This window comes from Antechinus flavipes, chromosome 1, assembly GCF_016432865.1.
Source record: "Antechinus flavipes isolate AdamAnt ecotype Samford, QLD, Australia chromosome 1, AdamAnt_v2, whole genome shotgun sequence".
In the NCBI taxonomy this organism is placed as follows: domain Eukaryota; kingdom Metazoa; phylum Chordata; class Mammalia; order Dasyuromorphia; family Dasyuridae; genus Antechinus; species Antechinus flavipes.
In genome coordinates, this window is record NC_067398.1 from 168,920,182 (window position 1) to 168,943,801 (window position 23,620).

Below are 23,620 nucleotides of genomic sequence, written 5' to 3' on the forward strand. Positions count from 1 at the left end.
TTGTCATTAATTTATGTGTCCTGTCTCAGTTTTTCAATATTGGTATAATTTGAGAAGATGTTTAGATTTGTTGATTTTTTTTTTTCTTTGCTTGGAATGGGTGAAAAAAAAAAAAGAAAAGAAAAGAAAAGAAAATGGAGGGACAGCCAAGTGGTGCAGTAGATAGTCCTGAAGTCAGGAGGACCTGAGTTCAAATGTGATCTCAGACGCTTAACACTTCCTAGCTGTGTGACTCTGGGCAAGTCATTTAACCTTTCTCCTCCCCCTCCCCCCCCAAAAAAAAAGAAAAGAAAAAGAAAGAAAGAAAAAAGAAAAAAAAAGAAAATGGAACTCTCAAAAAAACTATGTATTTGACTTAAAAATTCAAATTCATTTTATTACTGTGTGCCAAGACACATATAGAAAATAAGGAAATAGATGGTGTTAAATAGGAAGATAGATTTATAAGATCCAGATTGATTACCCTCTGAGCTCTTACAATTATTGTATTAAAGCTTCAAGTTCTTACTAACCACCTTAAATATCATGGCACTTTAACTCATGAATTCTTAACCTTGGGCCATGGGTTTCTAAGGGATCTATGTATCAATTTCATGAAGTTCACATAATTGAAAAGGAAAAAAAATTGTTTTTACTAATCTCTAGTTAAACTTTAGCATTTCTTCCACTTATGAATCTTTTTTTTTTTTTAAATGAAGAGGTCCATGGGATTCAACAGACTACCAGACTCCATGTCACAAAAAATGATGAACCTTTGTTTTTGTGAGTCTGTCTTTCTATGTCTATAAATATACCTATATATGTATGTTCATTTAAAACCTCAAATTGGTCTAATAATTATTTTTATCAGTTTACTTCCAAAACTCATACACTCTGATTTTAAATAAAATTGCCAGGCAAAAAATGATGTATATCTATAATCTCTAATACAGGGAAGGCTGGTAGATCACAAGCTCATGAATTCTGAACTGCATTGAACTATATTGATAAGGTGTCTGTACTAAGTTTGCCATTACTGTAGTAAATCTTCAGGAATGAGCAGCCACAGGTTACCTAAGGAGGTGTGAACCAAGTTTAAATGGAGCAGGTCTGAGCTCATGCTGGCCTATGAAGAACCCCTATACTTGTAACTTGGGCAAGATAAGGAGTCACAGTTTTTCTAACAAGTGCATAAACAAACAACTAAATAGATACTTTGCCTTTCATGAATATGTAGACATGTGCTTATAAATATTTCTTTGTGTTTACTAGGGGGAAAAATTGCTTTCTCAGTTGAAATAAAGTCTTTTGAAAAATAGATTCTATCATATAAACATTGACACAACCGTTCCTAATGGAAAGTAGCAGAAGATAGCTATTCTAAACATATTTAACTAAAAAACATACAATCATCACTTATCTGTCCTCAGGGAAGTTACATAGAGATAGTACACATATAAGAGTAGCAAAAAAAGAACTTTTGCTTGCACATTTCAAAGTATTGGTCTGTAGACTTTCCAGGACTATATAGTATATAGAACCATATGGGGTCCAAATAGATGGACCTGTTACTAATAACTAAGACTGATGTATAATTATGTTTTCAGTGATTCATCTATGTTACACCATGGGTTATTTTATATGGTAGCATCTGGTTCACATGTGTATAGTGGTTATTCTGTGTTGACTGACATCTATAGTCTTCTAATAAAGTCCCAGTTTCTCAGATGTAGATTGATGCCCTCTTCTTTATAAAGATTAAACATTCTTTTAGACATTCTCACCTCCATCTTTCCCAAACAAGAATTTTACACATATACATACTATATTCTTAACTAATTTTATACACATTTGCATATACTTTTACTGTTTGTGGAAGGTAATAAAAATATTTAATGTAAGATAGCCCCTTTTGATGTTTGAATGTAAATTTTCATGTCCTTTGGTGTGATTGTGTAAATCATGTTATACATCTTGAATTAGAAACTCTAAGTAGACAGAAGCCATGTGAAAGGTTAAGTGACTTGCCCAGAATCAAATATCCAGTTTGCTTTGTAGGCAAGACTTGAACCTTTTTCTTCCTGATTCCAAAGATGTTCTCTATCCTTCTTGCCTTCTTCATGCCTTGCCAACTCTCCATCTGGTGAGTTCCTGAGATTCAATTCATTAGACCTTAAAGAAGACATTACTAATAATAAAAGTTGAAAACTTTGTGGTAATTACTAGTAATTCACTTTGAGTGGTTGGAATTTTCCTTTTATCATGGGATAACTATCCATAAAACAAAAAGAACTTGTATTGAGATGAAGGATGAGGAGATTTGGGCCTGTTATTTCATCATTAACTGGGGATTCTGTGGTTGAAAACTCTATTCTTAAATGCAGATTAGCAACTCATTTGTAATTTATAGTCTTATCAATCAATCATTAAGCATCTGTTAAGTGTTTACTATCTGGTAGGTACTATGGTAAACACCAGTGATACAAAAAGTGGTAAAAGACAGTGCCAAAAAGGAGCTCACAATCTGATGAGGAAGATAACATACAGAAAAATATATAAAGAGCTAATTTTGTGCAGATAAATAGAGATTAGAATTAAGAGAAGTTGGAACAGACTCCCTGTAAAAGTTGGGGTTTTAGCTGATACTTAAAAGAAGCCAGGGAATTCAGTAATAATGATGATAGCTGAGTTTTATGTAGTGCTTATTGTGTGCTAGATACTGTGCTAAGTGTTTTACAATTGTTATTTCATTTAATCCTCACAACAATCCTGGTGGGTAGCTCATACAGCTAGTAAGCATCTGAATGTAATAAATTTAAGAATGAAGAGCATTCCAGGAATGGAGGACAGCCAGAGAAAAGTCCTTTTTTTTGGCAATGGGGTTATAAGTGACTTGCCTAGGAGTACAAAGCTAGTTAAGTGTCTGAAGTCTGATTTGTACTCAGAGCTTTTGGGGATTGTTGTTTTTTTCAATCTCCTGACTTCAGAACTGGTGTTCTATTCACTGCAACATGTTTAAGGCTTGGTTTCTTTTGGGGAGGGGACTTAGGGGGAAACAGTCAGGGTTAAGTGACTTGCTTAAGGTCATACAGCTAGTAAGTGTCTGGAGTCAGATTTGAACTCTGAGGTTTTTTTTGAGTTGGGGGGGAGGGAGAGCGTGAAGGTTTCTTTTACCTTTACAATTCTTTTTACTACATAGAAATTATGTTTTCATATTCAGGAAAATTCTGGATTGAGATTGCAATATTTTAAACAAAAAAGTTAGTAACATTAATTCAGTATTTTTTAGCATTTCAAATTGAAATACAAAGGTTCAGAACTTCAATTTTTATGGCAGTTTTCAAATACAATACTGAGAGATAGATCTTCTTGTCTGTTAACAGTCAGGAAGCCAGTGCCACCAGATCAAAGAGTAAGTGATGAGGAGTGAAGTATAAGAAGATTGAAAAGATGACTGAGAGAGTTAAGTTATGAAGAGCTTTAAATGCCAGAGTATTTTTTATTTAGTATTGGAGAGTGTAGAATCATTGGAGCTTATTAAGTAAGGTAGTGACATGGTAGTACCTAGGCTTTAGGAAGATCATTTTGGTGCCTGAATGGAGGATGGATTTGAGTGGGGAGAGACTTGAAGCCCACAGACCTGCCAGCAGGCTATTGCAGTAGTCTAAACATGAGGTGATGGGGACTAAGTCAGATGGTGTCAAAAGAAAAGGTGAAAAGATATTGCAGAGGTGAAACTGAAAGGCCTTGGCAACAAATTGCATATGAAAGCAAGTACAGGGAAGAGTTGAGCTTAATTCCTAGATTACAAACCTGAGGGAAGATGGAATTACTTTCTATAGTAATAAAGAAAGCAAGATTCAGGGGGGAAAGTTTAGGGGAAAGGATAGATTTTTGTTTTGGACATTCAATTTAAGATGTCTATTGGATATCCCAGTTTAAGGTATTTGAAAGCAGTTGGGGCAGGATAGGTAAATTTGAAAACGCATCATCATAAAGATTACCTTAAATATTTACCTTGAGAGGTAATAACTTGCCCATGATCCCACTGTTATTGTCAGAGATAGATTGTAAAGTCAATTCTTTCCCTTAAAGGCTGATCCTCTCTCTCCTACCTCATCCTGTCTCACATATATTAAAATAATTGTATGTAAATTGTTGTGGGAAACTAGGTGGCTCAGTGCGTAAACCACTGATCATGGAGTCAGGAAGACCTGAGTTCAAATTCAGCTTCGGATACAATGGATATCTGATCTTCACTTTACTCTGTTTGCCTCAGTTCCTCATCTGTAAAAATGAGCTGGAAAAATGCAAGCTATTCTTGTATCTTTGCCAAGAGAATCCCAAAATATTATTATAAAGAATCAGCAACAAAGTTGTGTTAAGGATAATTTGCATAAATTATTTACTTTATTTTCTTTCACACACTTGTCACTTGTTAGTAATTCTTATATTTATACAATTTTAAGAAAATAGAAACATAAAGTACCAGACATTTAGGAGCTATATAATTTTGAAAAAAAGTAAAAGCTATCTTTTCACAATGCATATTGATATATATTTTTTCAATACATTTTTTCAGATATTTGCAAAACAAAGTCAGTAGTCTCTGCCACATACAACACTAAATTCTACAGAAATTATCCAGCACTCTTAAACCTAACTTAATACCTATTTTAAAATTATATTTTCTTTTAGCTTTGATTCCTTTGAAGAAATGTGTTTAGTAGAAATGAGATTAGCATTTATATTGTCAAATTACCTTAACAATTTGCATTCACAAATCCATCTCCCTAATACAATAGATATGAGCTTTCCATGGATTGTTGACTTTGCTAAGTTTTTTAGTGCATGGAATAAATGCAACCAGTGTTTTAGTTAGATTTCTAAATTGTAAATCCTTCATTCATTGCCACAATTTACTGTGGCCAACATCTGAAAAGTGTAGTATTAAATACAAGAGATACCTTGCGAGAAAGCCTGGATGCTTTGATAGACTATTGATCTTCACTTAAAAACTAAATAAAGGATAAAACATATTATAATATAATCAGTAATATAATCCTTGTATATGAAAAAGGATTCTTTTTTGTTTAATATATAATTAAAATATTGAAAAAGAGAAGTTTATCTTTGAAAAGATATATGTCTCATGGCTTGTTTTCTAAAAAGGCAGTTTTCACTGGGACGGAAGTAGTTTTCTTCCATAGTTGGCCTAGAATTGTAAGTCGCAGAGCTCAAAAGAATCTTAGACATTGTCTAGTCTAATTACTACATTGTGATTCTTGATATTCAAATATAATTATCCATAATGTGTGGGACAGCTGTGACCCCAACCCAAATTAAAATCAGAAACTCTCATGGTAGAAAAGTATTTAGCAATATTTGCAGAAAAACATTTCACACTGCATGTACTCCAAAGAGAACCTTTTAACTAACTGCTGCATTCTCCTCCATTTTCTCACAATAAAACTTTTAACAATATTAGTGCTATAGAGACAGCTAGGTGGCATAGTGGATAGAGCCCCAGCCCTGAAGTCAGGAGGACCTGAATTCAAATGTGACTTCAGACACTTAACCCTTCCTCGATGTGTGACCCCAGGCAAATTACTTAATCCCAATTGCCTCAACAAAAAAAAAAAAAAAAAAAAAAAAAAAAAAAAAAAAAAAAAAACAAGGAAGAGAGAGAGAGAGAAAGAGAGAGAGAGAATGAATATAGTGCTGTAACCAGACATTTTCCATCAGAATTAGGACTTTTGCCAAATCATATGGGAGACTTATATTTAATAGCTTCTTAGTGATATTAAAAAATATATATATCTTAAGTAGCTCATAAGTTATTTCTTGTCAGGAGTGTTCTACTTTATTGATGTAACATAAAAAATTGATTGATATCCACTTCTTTTTGTTTACATTTCCATAATATTGGACTTGGGGAAAAAAAAGTTAAATTTATCTGTAATCTCATATTATTTTATCTAAACTCTTTGTCTTCTTGTTGTCTGCTGCCCAAAAAGTTTTAAAAAATTAGAAAGCAAAAAAACAAAAACTAAACTAAACTAAACTAAAAAACCACCTTCTTTTCCTCTAAGATTTTATTCTTTAAGCCAGAAGTTTTTAACCTTTTTTTATGCTGCGGACTCCTTTTATTAGTCTTTTGAAATGTGTGGATCCCTTCTTAAAATAATGTTGTTAAAGACAAAATGAAATAATAGAATTATAAAAGAAATCAATTATTTTGAGATACACGTATCAATTTTTTTTAAGTATTCATAGACCCCATGTGAAGAATTTGGCTTTAAAGAGGAGGTAAGATGCCTACAAGTTGCATGCAAAGTACACTGAATTATAAAACCAAGTCTGCATTCCAGCTCTACCACTTACCAACTTTTCAATTTTGCATAAGTTTTTCAACTTCTTTGGGACTATTTCTGTATTTGTAAAATGGAAATAATACCCATCTTTTAATTTTGTTAAAAGAGAAATACTTTGTAAAGTTCTATAGAAAATGGACTACTATTTCTAATAGATGTGTATTTAAAAGTGTAATCATATATTTAAAATTAGGCAACAGATAATAGTATATTTTACCCAATGGAATGGAAGCTCCTTGAGAACAGGAATTGTTTTCATTTTTGTTTTTGTGCCTGGTACTTAATAATAGATATGCTATTGTAAGATGCTGTCCTACTCTACTTGGAAGACCTGAATGCAAATGTGGTCTCAGATAATTACTAGTCATGTGACCCTAGTCAAGTCACTTAATCTCTCTTTGCCATAATTTACTGGAGAAGAAATGGAAAAACAGTGGTTTTGCCAAGAAAACTCCATGGATAGTATTGGCGTGCCTTGGTCCAACGTATCATAGAATCAGACACGAATAACAACAATTCTATTTGGCAGTTGCAGTTTTCCAACAAATTGTCCATAGAGGAATGAAGCAGTGGGGGTAGAGTGGGAAATGTGGAGATGTGGATGTGTCCACAGCACTGACTTAGAACTTTGAATTCATTTTCCTACAGAAACAATGTTAAAATGGAGTTGGTTTCTATAGTACTATTGTTACTAGAATCCTATTTTGATAAAAACTCAATAGGTTTTCATGGAACCTAACTGTTTCTTAGGTGTTCCTTTACCTCCAAACTACTTATTTAAAGACACTTCCTGGGCTCTTTAATGCCAGCCTTTAATCTTTGGTACCGGGGAAACTGAGGTTGGTGGAGTTTAGGAATTCTGAATTGTAGTGAAATAAGCTGATTGAGAATCTGCTTTAATTTAGAACAGACTCCCTGCAGAGGCATGAATTGGTTTGAATCAGAAACAGAGTAAGTCAGTGCTTCTGTGCCAATCAGCAATGGGTTTTGGCCACTCTATCTCCATTTGGGAAGAGATGGGAAGACTCATTCTTGACAAGAAGAGGAAGAGGAAGAGAAGTGAAAGAGAAAGGAAGGAGACTTCTGAAAAACAATACTTTCAGTTGGAAATTCCCCCCAGTATGTAACAAAGTAAGCATTTTTAAGCAGACCCGGTGGCTGTTCTTTGGGAACTTCATGATTTTGCTAATATTTCTCCTAGTCATCTTTGAATTTGTTAGTTTTCTAGAAAGTGATCCAGTTGTAAAATATTATTATTTTATTAATGTTAAATATTATACAGTCTGTTATCCGATCCTTCTATAGTGTGTGTTCCTGTGTGAAATGAAAAGGAGTAAAACAAATGAGCTTATTTTAACAAAGGGAAATTCAGAGAACAATTTATTTTTAAGTAACAAAGGAAGCCATTGAGAAAAATTGAAATCTCCTCTTTGTCCATTCATGGGGCCCCTTAAAGCCTTTAAAAGCACTGCTGAGGTAACATGCAGTGAAGCATCTTAATAAAAATCTGGATTGGCCTGGATGGAATACAGCTGTATGTTTTCCTTGCATGTTTATAGCCTGTCCAATTTTCATGGTTGTCTTTTGGAACTGACTGCAAATTTATGGATGACAGCTTCTCTAATTCCAGACAAGCTAGATTCTCAGAATTTTGCAGTTTCAACATTTTAATTTGTACCTATGGTTTCTGCTTTCTGAAATGTGATTCTTCTTTCTGATTTGACAATGATGGTGTAAGCTGGTTGTTCCCTGCTGATAATAGAGACCATGTTTTTTTCAGTAGAAGATGTGTATAGCTGAAGATTTTATATCAGCTTAGAATGATTTACATTATTATACATAGTTATTCAGGACATTCCAGACAGAGAAGGTTGTGTTCCCTGAAGTTTAAATAATACTGTAAAACTGAAAATTAACAAAATATCAAACTAATTTGAATTTTTAAGTAACATGATTTCTCTCCTGCTAGCATAAATGCAGGATAGGCACATATACACACACTCAGGTACATACACACTCATATAGATATTTCACTCTCAGAAGCAAGAGGGAAATAGAAAAAAAAATAAGATGACATCAAATATTTACCCATCTTCCACAAGTTGTCTTGAGGTCATTATATATTCATTACAATCCCTTCCACTTGTATAATAACAAATGGAAGATGTGTGCAAAAGTATTCCTTGTCACATATGAATATGTAACTAGTCACCTTAGTGTTAAAGGTTTTATCTTTTACATTTTACATGTAAATTTTACATTTTAATTATATTGAAAAGATTCTTTGTGGATATAGTTGTAATCATTTTATACATTAGGATACTCAATGTATCAGTTTTTACATTTAAACTTTTGGTAGATTGGAATAAGATTAAGGGTTTCTGTAACAAGACTGGATTTTCCTTGACTTTTGATTCTTTTTAGAAAACCTTTTGGCCTTCACTGCATAATTTTCTACCCAGTGTTTTAGAAGCTAAGGGAACTCGAAATTCTTTAAAAAGACGAGGCAATGGGACTTCCAGAAGGCTGCTGTGCACAGAATACTTGCATGACTTGACATAGCTGGGGGTTGAGGATAAGGGGATGGAACCTGCACAATCACCAAAAGACCTAGAACAGTACAAAGTTTGTATGTGAACAGAGCCATGGATTTATCTTTGTAAAAAAAAAAAAAATCTGACATGCAAGCAGGATATGAAATGAATTCTCTTTTGAAAGAGAATAATTATTATACCTGTGATACTCTCTTGCAGATTTGTGACTAGAAATTCTCTCTGTGGTCTTCTGTCTAAACCTGTAGTCATTCTCCCATTTATTAAACACCCATTAGCATCAAGACTTAGTGAAAGGAAAACAGGACTTAAAATTTAAATATTTTTGTTGTTCAGTCATTTTTCAGTCATGTCCAACTCCTGTCTTCGCAAATATAGTAGAATAGTTTTCCATTTTCTTCTCCAGCTCATTTTACAGATGAGAAAACTGAGGCAAACAGGGTTGTGTGACTTGTAGGAAGCCAGATTTAAATTCAGGAAGATGAGTCTTCCAGACTCCAGGCCCAGCACTGTATCTACTGTGCTACTTAGCTGCTCCAAATGCAAGTACCTTGTTTTGAATCCTAGCTTTTCCTACAATAACATGGACAAATCTCTTCACCTCTGTTTCCTCTTCTGAAACATGAATGAACTTTATGGTCCCTTCAGTCCTTTCCCACTACAGATTTATGAACAGAGCACCACAAGATTCTAAAACATCAGACTGCATAATTACTAAGGCACAATAGTCAACTATTAGGAGTGGTGTGGGTGCAGCTAGGTGGTGCAGTGAATAGCACCAGATCTGAAGTCAGGAGGATCAAAGTTCAAGTCTGGTCTAAGACACTTAAACACTTCCTAGCTGTGTGACCCTGAGCAAGTCACTTAATCCCAATTGCCTCAGCAAAAAAAAAAAAAAAAAAAAAAAAAAGTGATTTGGTAGGAATAACAATGCAGTTGGAACAGTAGAAGCTAGGTTTGAATTTTGATCACTACTGAATGCACATAAACCTGTGACTAAGTCATTTTTCCTCTCTAGGCCTGAGTACTGTGGAATGTTTTTTGTTTTGTTTTGTTTTGTTTTTACACAACTATAAGACAACATCAGTACCGATCTTCCTTTCTGTTATCTTAGTATAGCTGAAAATAATCTTTAAGATGATCAAAATAGTGTACAAGCCAGAAAAAGTTCCTTGAATATGAATATAAATCAACTAAAGCCTAAGAAATAACACTATATAGATAACCTTTTAATTGAATTTCTTCTTGTTTTACTTGATTCTTTGTATGTATATATCATGGATACACATACATCATAGATTTATAGATTTTTTAATATTGTATATTTATAAATATACATAAAATATATTATATTTGCAATACATATTTTGATATATTTATATACACATATATTTGTTAATTTTGCCCCGTCATTGCTCAGGGATCTATTATTCAGGGGAGAACTCAGAAAATGTCTGCAAACATAGTATTAAGGATACTGTGGATTGGTGACTAATTATGCAATACTTGAGGCAGTGAAATTGTGATTCAGATCAACACAGGAAATATTCAAGAAATACATCCCTGAGTAAATTAGTGATAATTATGACTTCTAGAAATGTCTCACAATTGCAGACTGTTCATTTTTCACTCTGTTTGCCACTCTTAAACTCTTCAAGTAATATGTTCAAAAGTTGGGAAACATGGGACCATGATAGCATCACTAGCTTTATGGGATAAAGTCTGCCAATATTTAAATTTCATGTTTCTTTGACCAACAAGAACAAAATAGTAGGATAATTATGTCACTTTGGCAACTATGGATCCAATTAATTTTTTCTCTTAATGGGAGCTGAAGTACTTCATCAGTTCTCTTTGATTTTTTTTGGCTTTCCAGACAAGTTCAGCCAAACATAATGTGAATATTTTTAAAAAACAAACCCTAGATTATGATCTATGACAAACAGCATATTTTGGAGTTGATATCTGTCTCATGATCATTCTGAACATCTGGATCCTTGAAATTTCATTTTTGCTACTGGTTTTAGAATTAGTATCTTTGTCATGTTTTATATTGCTGTAGAGGATTTAGTGCACCATTAATCCTATATTTCATCCTACATTTTGATTTGGCGCACAATTCTGAAGTTCCTTCTTTTCCTGAAGGTCATCTTAGGGAAATATTTGTTTCTTCTTTATCATGTAGTGCTACCCATTTAGAAAAATGATTGGAATATTAGCTCTTTGAAAGAACTTTCACTTTTGTATTTGTAGTGTCATCATTTAGTGCAGTGTCTGTTATATAGAAGACTTTTGATAAATGTTTGTTAATCCATTGAGTAAATGAATACAAAAGGCCTAAATGTTTAAATATATGCATACATGTGTGTGTACATATATATGTGTGTGTGTATTTTTTACTTAGATGAAAAGGTCCATCTTTACAAAGTAAACCAATAAAAGCAAATAATAAAAGCTTCTTGAAAAGATGTTGGCATTCAAACTAATAACTAGTTAAAAGTCAAGTCAATCATTCATCATAGTATTATAGAGAAACTTCCCCAGGATAAGCCATTTCTTTCCACAAATATTGTCTTTGATCTGTACTATTCATAGTTAATTAGATGGTGGCAACATAATTCTGATTACAGGTTTCAAAATTTTCTATGCATAGTGAAAGCAAGTAAATACAACAAAGAAATCTCAGCAATTATGCTACTTAACATTAAGCCATCTTTTTTGTGATGCTGACATGTTTTTGAGAAGGAACACTGCATTCACTTTCTTTGAACAAGGTTTTATTAATAATAATAATTCACAGCTTTAAGTTATACAAAGTGCTTTTCTTACAACAACTCTATGAGATAGAATTTCATGGCAGCTAGGTGGCATAATAGATAGAACACTGGGTCCAAATTCAGGAAAACCTGAATTTAAATACAGTCTCAAATTACAAATTGTGTGACCCTAGGCAAGTCATTTAATTTTTGTATGCCACAGTTTCCTCAACTGTAAAACGGGGGAAATAATAGCATCTATTTCCCAGGGCTATTGTGAGGATTAAACAAGAAATATTTGTAAAGCTCTCAGCATGTTGCTTGGCACATAGTAACTACTATATAAATGCTAATTGCAGTTATTATTATTATAACTTACTATTAGTAAGCAGTGTCAAAGAAGCAACTTTAAGAGAAATAAAAGGAAAACAGTAAAATTAGAGAAGGCTGATTCAAAACCGGGCTTTACTATTTACTTATGGCTTTGATTCAGTTATTGCATCTATTTGGGAGGCATATTTCCTCATTTGTAAAAGAATGGGAATTGAACTAACTAATTTCAGAGATCCTTTCCAACTGTAAATCCCAGGATTCTCTGACTTGGCCCAGTAAGAAGTGGAAAGCTATTTTAGGATCTTTAAACGGAGCCATACCTGATGCTCTGTTTTATGAGAACTGATACTCAGAAGTTGAGACATGCTCATTGTCACACAATTAGTGTCTAGGGTGGTACTTGAATATAGATCCTTTGATGCCAAATTTAGAACTGATTCTAAAAGTGATAATAGCATGCTAGTTTAGTTTTATAAATTCAATTTCAATACAACAGAAATTACATGCTATTTGCAAAGCATTGTAGTTGTGTTAGGAATACAAAAATAAAATAAAGCAATCTCTTCACTCAGGGATCTTTTATCCTGCTGAAGAATTGCAACAGTACTACAGGTAAACTGAGCTGAGCCTTAAAGAAAACTAAAAGGCAGAGGAAGGATTATAATTCAAACATTTGAGAGAGGGGAGATGTAGTGTTCTTTTTCTCTTCTTTAAAATAATATAATGGTTTTCTCTGGGAGAGAGCAGGTTTCTCGGGGACGTTTTCTGGAGGCAGCCTTAGTATCAGTTCAGATCAATAATTATCCCAAATGCAGCCAGGTGATAAAAGTTCAGATCTTTTATTGTCTCCAATATAGCCCGGTTAGCTTAGAGGCCCCTCTCTCTGTTTGGTTCCAAGAGCTCCCTCCGAATGTCTCCAAATCCAAAGGTTTGTCCTTCAGCCTCCAGCCAGCACAAAGATGAATCTGTCTTGCCTTTGAGAGAGGGCTTGTGGGCTTCCTCCCAGAGTGCTCCTTTCTGACCCCAGTCAATGTTCCGAAGTAACTCTTTTCCAAGAGAGGGCTTCTGGCTGAACTCACTTGACGCTCCAATTCACCTGAACTCCCTTAACTGGGCCTCTGCTTTCTTCTTATATATGAGAGAGTGGGATTATGGGTTTTCTGCCATAGTGCTCTCTGGCCCTAAGAGCTTCAAGGGAGGTGTGAATTCACAAAGTTTACTTTGTGAATCTCTCATACTTGTGAACTCCAATGAGTATTGGTGTGAACACAAGCATTGTATTAATTAGTTCTACTTAGTACCTTGTTTCAGATTCTGGCCCAAAACATCTCCTTGTAAGATCAGATCAGGATACTGAACCATGCTAAATTAAATAATTATTGTCTCTATCAACTCTAATGACTTAAGGGTTTGTAAAGATTCCAACAGGGAGAGGTTTGGTTTTTTTGTTGTTGTTGTTGTTGTTGTCTGTTTGTTTTTTTGTTTTTTTTCCCCCACTAAACATTATGGGAGGATTAGCTTTTACAAAAATATAGTAATAGAAGATAGAATGCTGGTTTGGGGAATAGCAATAAGGCTAATTCATTTGGAACATGGATTGTGTGAAGGAAAGTAATGTTTAATAAGTCTAGAGTGGTAAATTAAGAGCGATATGGAGCTTTAGGTAAATTACTACAAACTTACTACAATTTACTGCCTGCAGGCAGTAAGGAACCACCAGAACTTCTGGAAACATGGAGACTGATATAGTCACACAAGGAAATTCTTTACCCTAGCATTAACGTTCTTACTTATTCAACATTTATTTTTTGTGTGCCATTAATGTACTAGACATTGTGTTAGATTAATCTTTTGATCCACCAAAATCTACATGAGAAAATTATCAAATATTAGGTAATTATAAAACATGAAGAGAACCTCAAGCAGTAGCATGCACAGAGGCTCTGAATGAATTGGAATTTGAACTGGATCTTAGACTAAAATTGGCTAGACTTAGCAATATAAGACATTTTTAATGAATGCATTTGTATAAAGTCTCCATGTTCACCTTCTAGCTGGACTTTCTGGAGTCTACAGAAATTGCTACTATTTTTCAGTTGTCTTCTAACTCTAGACTGTCCCTCAAGGTCTTCTTAACCTGGACTAATCAGACATGCTGGCCCCTATTTCCCTTTGTGAAATTCTTGCTAGACCTCCATTTTGGGGACCCATGCTGGTTATGCTTCATTGCTCTCCTATATGTGCTTCTGACTCTCCAGGCTTTGTCACCATTTCCTCAAATGTGTATTTTCTTTCCTCTCCTTTCCCCTTTCCTCTTCCATTCCCTTTAACTATTGTCTTCCTCTACAAATCAATCAGTAAACATTTATGAAGCACTTACTATGTGCCAGGGACTATGCTGAGCATTTAGTTTTCAAAAATAGGCAAATAGTCCCTACTCTCCAGAAGCTTACAATCTAATTAAACTTTAAGCTCCTGAAGGACATGGACTATCTTTTTTATTTTTATTGGGATTCTCAGCACTTAGCACAGTTCCTGGCACACAGTGAACAATTGTTGCTTATTGCCTGCCTTCCTGACATCCAAAGAACCTATGCTCATGCTCCATGGAGGACAATATTGAAACCATTCTTTATTGAAGTAGTTATTCATTATTAAAGAAGAAACAACTAAAAGTTAATCAGTAAAGGATGAAAGGTGCTGAGGAGTTTTAACTTGAAGAAGCAACTTTAAGAGAAATAAAAGGAAAACAGTAAAATTAGAGAAGGTTGATTCAAAACTGGGCTTTACTATTTACTTATGGCTTTGGTTCAGTTATTGCATCTATTTGGGAGGTATATTTCCTCATTTGTAAAAAAAAAAAAAATGGGAATTGAATTAAATGATCTCAGAGGTCCTTTCCAACTGTAAATCCCAGGATTCTCTGACTTGGCCCAGTAAGAAGTGGAAGGCCATTTTAGGATCTTTAAGCAGAGATATGACCCACTGCCTGTGGTGTTTTAAGATTAATATAGAAGATGCATGTAGAGTGGATGGGAGGGGTGGGATTCAGGAATAGAAAGGGAATTCAAAGGCAAGGAAATGCCAAATAAGAAGCTTTTTCTTCTCTCCTCTAGATAATTACAGAAGATCCAAATAGCTTGATTCAATGAATCAATCAAAAATATAGAGTAGGTTCAAACAATCCCTAAATCAGTATTAGAGAAATAAAGCCCTTTGATCTTTGGATAAAGAGACAGTATCACATAGAAGATATCTATTGGATGGAAAAATCAGACATATCTTTAGGCTACATATAAAAACTACAAGCTAAATCAGAGCCAATCATTTGTGTGGTGGGCAGATCTAGCAATGGATAACTAAAAGGAAATTAAGGAATCATTCTTTTTGGAGTGAATGTTGGGGAGGAGGGATTCTCTCTGTAGCTATATCTCTGTGTCTCTGTCTTTGCCTTTCTCTTGTCTCTGAAGTCTCTATTTCTCTGTGTCTCATCTTTCCATTAACCAAGTGATGATTTTTTAAACTGATGAATTTGAAGTTCCCATCATTGTCAGGGAATAATGTTCTTGGAAGAGCATTGGCTCATGGCATCACCTCCATAGTTGAGAAATATGGAAAACAAAATTGACCCACAAAGAAATGGCAGCTTCAAGGAATTGTGACCCCTTGGGTCAAACAAAAGTATCGATTATAGATTCTATTCAAGTGCCAACTACTGGAGTCTAATAGAGCTTTACCTAAGGAGAACTTCATGAGTCTCTTCTCTACAAAAGTAAAAAAAAGAACTCTCAGGAAAAAGCTATGAGTTATCCCCTTGCCCTCAGAATCCTTAAATGTATACTGCCTCATTGTAATTTTAATACAAGCTTAAGCTCACTCCTCAGAGACCAAGGGAATACATCTTCAGTGTGGAAGGATGTGCTTTTTGAGACAATTGTTATTGCTATACCTCTCTTTTGTAAAAGCAAGTGGAGTTCAATTGTTTGATGGTTAAGGAAAAAATATTAAATAGAGTTTGAGTAACAGTACTCATAGCCACAGCCCTCAGAATTACAGCTATGATCTAAAACAGGAAGGAATAAGTGTAGGCATTATGCTAAACACCTTTACTTATCTCACCTGATTCTTATAATGACCCTATGGTATAGGTTATTATTTTTATTTTACAGCTGAGAAAAATAGAAGTCAGGTGGCTTTCACAGAGTTACACAGAAGCTGTTTTTGAACTCATATTCCTGACTCATGACTCCAGGCCAGGGATCTATCCATTGTGTCATCAGCAGCTTCTGTGTAATAGCTGCTATTTAGAAATCACAGTCACAACCTGTTAGGGAAAGTACAAAATCCTGGAGAGAGATACAGCTGTTTAATATAATTTGGAGAAATGAATGACTATATATTTGTTAAATGGTTTGGGCACAGCTTCTCAGAAGGTTTTTGAACAAAAAACTATGTAGCTTCCTTCATCAGGGCCTAATAGTGTTGGTCACGACAGTCATGTTCCCCCCAGCCCCTACTCACTCATACCACTGTAGGGGATACTTCATCTGGTCTGGGATTATTGTAGCATCACTGGGATAAAGACCCAGAATTAAGCTCATTGATACCTTCAGTTGAAGATACTAGTTGCTTTTTAAATAGTGACTTTCCCCTTAGTGTTACTTAAATCTTTCTAGTTAATAGGAGATCATTGTGTGTATTCATAATCCAACCAATAATCTCCAGTGGTTTAAAAAAACTTGCTGTAACATCTAATTTGCATAATCTTTGAGGTCCACAAATCCCAGATTTTTAATTATGTGAAACTTGCCATTCATTTGTGTTGAGTTGTTCTCTAGATATAAATTTAATAATTCATAATTGCTGGTTGAATCACAGCTCAGTATATATTGAGACTTGTTTTTGCTGATATTAGGCATTCATTAGAAATAATTTCTTAGTTCTCAATTTCTCATTAGAAGATATTTCTCATGATTACATCCCCAGACATTTACTTATAAATTTCTACTGTGCTATTATAAACACAACTATTTGTATGTTCTTCCTCTCTCTTTTTAAAAATGGTTATAACAGCTCTTTTTGTGTTGGCAAAACATTGGGAATTGAGAGATGCCCATCAATTGGGGAATGGCAGAAAAAAAATATGACATATGAATGTGGAATGCTATTGTTCTATAAGAAAGATTAATAAGCAGATTTCAGAAAACGCTAGCAAGACATACATGAACTGATGCTGAATGAAGGGAGCAGAACCAGGAGAACATTATATATAGTAACAGCAACATTGTACGATGATCAACTTTGACATACTTAGCTCTTCTCAGGAATACAATGATCTAAGACAATTCCAAAAACTCATGATGGAAAATGCTAACCACACTCAGAGAAAAGAACTATGGCATCTAAATGTAGATTGAAGCATAACTATTTTTACTTTTTTTTTCTTTCTTATAGTTTTTCCCCCTTGTTGTGATTCTTCTTTCACAACATAACTAATGAGGAGATTGTACATTTAGAATTTAAATTAGATTGCTTGCCATATTGAGGAAGAGAAAGGGAAGAGAAGGAATTCTTGGATGATTTTGGAACTCAGAATTTGGAAACCCAAAATCTTATAAAGTGAATGTTGAAAATTATCTTTACATGTAATTGGAAAAAAATAGAATACTATTAAGTGGAAAATAAAGATAAAAAACCTATATGAACCAGTTGCATATTCTGTGAAATATTTATATTTGAATTTGAATTATTACCAATAAATAAATAAAATTTCCCAAGGTCAGAGGATGAATTAGGTAAGATTGAGGCAGAAGGGAAGGAAGAAGCAATTCTGAGAGATTCCTTTGTAGCATCATTCTAATTTTACATATGAACTAGACTGTAAATTTTTCTTTTATTTAGTGTCATAGAACCAGAGAGTAGTGTCATGGAATTAGGTGAGAAAATTGAGGGAAACAGGATGAAGTGACTTCCCCAGGGTCACACAGTTAGGAAATGTCTAAGGCCAGATTTAAACACTGGTTTTCCTGACTCTTGGCCCACCACTCCATCCACTATGGTGCCTAAATTAGTCCTAAAGCATTGGACCTTGCAACAGGAATTTCTTTTTTTCATTCTGTAGATATCTTACATTTGAAAAATAAAGTATATAGAATAACTTATTTAAAAGTTCATTCTAGAAACATAATTCTGTGGATTGGAGCTATCTCATAAACCCCTCATTCAGGTTGTCATTGACTTGGACTCATTTTTGTTCTTTATTTGAGAATCACTTTAGATTCATAGATTTAGAGCTTGAAAGGATCTCATAGACCAAGCCTCTTATTTTACAGATGAGGAAACTGAGGCCAGGAAAGGTAAGTGATTTGCTCAATAATTGTCACAGGTGAAATTAACATTCAAGTCACCTGGCTCCAGACCTAAAGCTTTTTATTTCTTTATTAAATTGATCTTCTTTGTGTGTAGGGGAAATTTTATGAAATATGAATTTTATGAATTTATGAATATTTATGAAATATCAAAAGAAGTAAAGATTCTTCTACATGTCTAACTTTTTGTTGAAATGATTTCTTTGGGAAATTCTTTGGGGGTGGACTGAGTAGCAGAAAGAAAATAACTTTAAGGTTATTATAGATTTTTAAAATGTTTTTAATATCATGTTTTCTAAGTTAATCATAAAAAGTAATGCATGTAATTATATATACACTTTTTTGGGTCTATGCTATATCCTTGTGTTTTCTCTTAAGTGGTATATATTTAGATATTTAATTATATATTTATATAATTTATATATTTAATTATATAGCCCTCTAAGTATGTCTGTGTTGATTCTGTTAATTTTAATATTTAAACTTTTGGAGAATAATGTCAGCTCTACTTACCTTATAGTAATTCCTACTGTGGTATTATATCAATAATTATGCCCATGAGGGGCTTGATAATAGTGCATGATTTATAGTGGGATAGGTCAGAGCAAAGATCAAGGACCTTGCAGCAACAACTATGTTAGTGACCTTCAAAGTGAAGTTTTGTTTGTTTGTTTGTTTGTTTTTTGCTGAGGCAGTTGGGGTTAAGTGACTTGTCCAGGCTCGCACAGCTAGGAAGTGTTAAGTGTCTGAGACCAAATTTGAACTCAGGTCCTCCTAACTTCAAGGCTGGTGTTCTATCCACTGCATCACCTAGCTGCCCCCAAAGTGAGTTTTTGATTAATCTACTGAAAGACCTAGAGAAGCCCCAGGCATCCTTATTCACATTAAGGAAGTCATTTGAGATTCTGTATCATAAATATATTCAATAACAATAATCTATTTCCTGTTATCTCTTAAGTGGAAGCCAAGACTGTATCTTGTAGGTAGGTTAACATAGAAGCCTTTTATAGTTGGAACAGAGTTGCCATTGTTGCCATCTCCAGTGAATAGTGAGAATAACAACTTGTAACCATTATCTTTTTATCTTCTTTGATACTTTATCATGAATAGAGGCAACTCTGGGTATGGGAAGCTCTGTCAACAAAGTGGAAATTCTGTCTATTCTTACTTATCTGGAAAGGCTAAATCACAAGCTCAATCATGGGCTATCTTTGTGATATCACAGGAGCAGTCTAGATAAATATGGAAAGGTTCATCCCAAGTTGACTGCAGAGTGATGATTTTTTTTTTTGACCACAACAATTCTGTAAATTCTTCTACTGAATTATAGAGGGATTGCAAAGATCTTCTGAACAAGGGATCACAGAAAGGGGCTTCTTCCCTTTTCCTCATATCTTTCCATCCCAGACTCCACTATGAGCCACATAATTTCTAAGGCAAAATTGAGATAAAAGAGTAAAAATATAAAAATATAAATAGTGAAAAAGTTATTTTCCCCTAGTTTTTGTTAAAATTCATATAGCACACATTGCTATAGGAATTGTAGTCACCTTAACCAGAATTCAATCAAAATATTAAATGAAGTTACAAATTTCCACAGTAAAATCTGGAGTTATATCTTAGCATTGACTACCACAAGTTTGGTTTTCCTTTGCATTAATGACTTATAATTAGTAATTTAACAATTGAAAATTGACTATAGGGAGAAGGCAGAGCTAAGCTTATTTTGTTTCTGTTTTGTCTGCAAAGAAAAATGACCTTTACATTGGAATTGATGAAACAAAAATATCTTACAGAGTTGATACCTCAGATAAATAAGGAGATAAAGAATACCTTGTTACCTTGATTCATCAGATGAACACCATTGTCAGGTGAAATTACTGAGCCTCCCTCAGTAGTATTTGAAAGATATTGGAAAATGGGAGCAATACCACAAAAGGAAGAAGGGCAAGTATTGTCCCAATTTTGAAAAAGTAAAAGAGTACAAAGTGTGCCAACTTTGAGTCAGTAAACTTGATGTGGTTTCTTGTGAAAATTCTAGAAGTCATTTAACCTATCTAATTCCTTTCTATTTACCACTTTTGGGATTTCTCCTCATCATCTGGTAATTACATTGGAACTGTTTGCACTGGACACTGCCCTGTTGGGTTAAAAGGCCTGTATTCTCCCCAACTGTAATCCTGATTGCTTTTCTGTTGGTTGATCACATCATAGTTCTGACAGATGATTAACAAATATCTAGGAAAGAAAATGATTATTACAAAGAACCAGCATGACTTTATCAAGAGAAATATTATTTCCTTTTTGTGACAAGATTACTAAATTCATAGTTGATAGGAATTTTGTGATTATAGATGATCAAGATTTTGGCAAAGCTGTTCATAAAATATAGTCCAAAGTATATGTTGGACTATACCTAAGGAGAAGTAAGGAGTAAGATGAGGAGTAAGAGATATAATGAGGGATAAGCAAGCTGTGACCCAAGGGTCAAATCTTCCTACATTTTGCTTTTTGTATACCTAGAAAGTTAAGAATAGGATTGGGTTATTTTTTACATTTTAATACAAAAATCTTTACTTTACAATATTAAAAAAACAAAACAAAACAAAACCCAACACATTCTTAATTTGCTAGTTATATAAAAACGAACCATAGACCATATTTTTCCTGTGGGCCATAATTCTCCAATCTCTGAATTAAATTATAATACAATCAGATAGATACAGAATTGGATAGATGGCTAGATTCAAGGAAGTTGCTAATTGCTTAATGTCAGCATGACAGGAGCTCTCCAGTGAGTAGTAGCCCACAAGGATCTCTGCTCAGCATTCTGCTAAGTGACATTGTCATTCATGACTTAGATAAAGTCATAGATAATGTCTTCATCAAATTTGCAGGTGACATAAAGCTTAGAGCTATAACTTAGAAAGTGGATGATAAAATAAGGTTCCAAGAGGATCTTGACAAACTGGAGCATTGAGCTGAATCTAATAAAATGAAATTCAGTGAGAATAAATAAAAAGTTTTGAGTTTGACTACTAAAAATCAATTTCACAGTTATGAGAAGGAGAAGATGCAGATAGATAGAAGTTTTTTTTTTTTTCTGAAATGTTTAGAGGCTCAGTATGAATGGCAACCAAAAAAATTTAGTGCAGTAATGAACTGCATAAAAAAGGGGCATTGCTTCCAGAAATTGAGAAGTAATAGTCCCACATTTCTCCGCCCTTGTCAGTCTTCCATCTGGAATATTGTGTTCTGTTCTGGACATCATAGTTTAAGAAAGCTGTTGATAAGCTAGATAGAGGAAGTCACCCAGGTCAATCTGAGCTGGTTATGTATAGCCTGAAGAAAAAAATCAAGAAAATTGGGTAGCATTGTTGATGGAGTATCGGGCCTGGAGTCTGAAAGAACCAAATTCAAATCCAGTTTCAGACATTTACTATGTTATATATGTAACTATGTAAACTGCCTCAATTTCCTCTTCTGCAAAATGGGAATAGTACCCATCTTCCAGAAATGTTGTGAAGGACAAGATAATATGTATAAAGTACCTAGAAGCTGTGTCAGGTACATGGTAAAAGCTAAGAGATGATGATGATGATGTTGACGATGATGACAACGACGACCACGACGAAGACTTGGCAGCTCTCTCCCAGTATCTGAAGGAATATTGTGTAGAGATGGGATTAGACTGTTTTGTTGGGCTTTTGAGGGCAGAATCAGGAGCAGTAGATAGAAGTTGCATTTAGGCTTGAAGTTAAGAATAACTTCCTAATAATTAGATATGCCCCAAAGCAGAATGGGCCCCCCAAAGTGGTAAGTTCTCCCTCCTGAGAGATCTTTAAGCAGCAGTTGAATAGTTCTTGTCATCATATTACAATGGTGTCTCCTTTGGTGAAGGAGTTGGACTAGAGAGATGTCCTAAGTCCCTTCCAACTTGGGAATTCTGTAATTTTCAGTTGTGACGGAAGAAAGCACCAACAGCTGTCTACAGACCTAAGATGGAGTATTTGTCAGTCTGAGATCATGTATCTAAAAGTACCATCAGGGAGATGAAGTCATCACACAATTAATGAAACAGTTTGAGACTCTTGCTGCCATCTTGAAGTGAAAATGAACATAGCACATCTGTATCTGCCCTGACAACACATACATAGGTCTTCATGTGGGCTTTGCATGTTTAGTAGCCTTAGAAGAGAAACAAGTTAAATAGAAAAACAGTTAGAAGTTGGCATAAATACATAATAACTGTGTGTTTCCTTCAGTTTGCTTTACATTTGGCATCTCATGGAGAAAAACTCTTCAAAACTTTTCCTTGGTTCTGAGAAACCTACTGGAGTTTTCTTTCTTTTCATTTATAAACCCTGTGAATGCTTCTTTCCGTGGCTTTTAATTTGAAAAATAATTGTTTTTCTTTTCTTTTTTTTCCTTTAGACCTGAGTCTTCACAACTTCAGTCATCAAGCAAGGAACCCTTCTCATCTGAAAACATGTCCTTAGAAACTTTAAAAAATACTAGTCCAGAAGATCTTTTTGATGATATGTGACTGTCTCCAAAAAACACTTTGATGATATTTGGTTATAATCTTTTTTTCTTTCCTTGTTTTTGTCTTAAACTTAAGGAACAAAGTTCCAACTTGACTATTACACCTTATAAGAATTACATATGCAGCATGAAACAATTGTACAGAATGGATTACACATGTAGCAGATATGATTTCCTGACAGTAGCTCATTATTCAAAGCTGTTCCTGCCCACACTCCTCTAATTACATCAAATCTCAAAGTCTCTCCAAAGCCTGCATCTGTTTTACCCAGCAATACATATGCTCTATATACAGTCTGTCTAGCTCACTATGTAAGATGACTTTAGAAATAGAATTAAAAAATAGCCTTAGCAATTTAATTTCTGATTTTTTAAAACTATTTCCATCGACAAATATAGATGTTTGTGAGTTGTTTTTTTAATGGAAGGATTAAATATGAAACATATCCATTTTTAGTTTGTGATTACACATCTAAAGCATCCAGCAATAAAATTTCTGATACCTTAAAGAATCAGTGTCTTTTGAAGAATACATTATTTAAAATATTTCATTCCTTTCCTATAGAGACAGGCTTAGGGAAAAAAAGCACCTAACGAGAGAAAGTGGTACCTTTTATGCTGCTCAAGTAAAAAGACTCAAGTTTATCAGTGTTAGATGGTAAAAGTCCCAAATACCCTTCTGGAATTCCCAAAGCCAAAATAATCCTACATTT

General features: G+C 34.1%; 1 protein-coding gene across 1 annotated transcript in view; it reads left to right on the top strand.

Annotated features, from left to right (window-relative positions):
• XRCC4 (X-ray repair cross complementing 4) overlaps nt 1-23,419 on the top strand; it is a 362,270-nt gene extending 338,851 nt beyond the window's left edge. Inside the window, exon 8 of the mRNA XM_051992989.1 lies at nt 22,797-23,419. Within this exon, the coding sequence (XP_051848949.1) occupies nt 22,797-22,908 (112 nt within the window). The 3' untranslated portion in view covers nt 22,909-23,419. The remainder of the gene's footprint in view (nt 1-22,796) is intronic.
• The last annotated feature ends 201 nt before the right edge of the window (nt 23,420-23,620 follow it).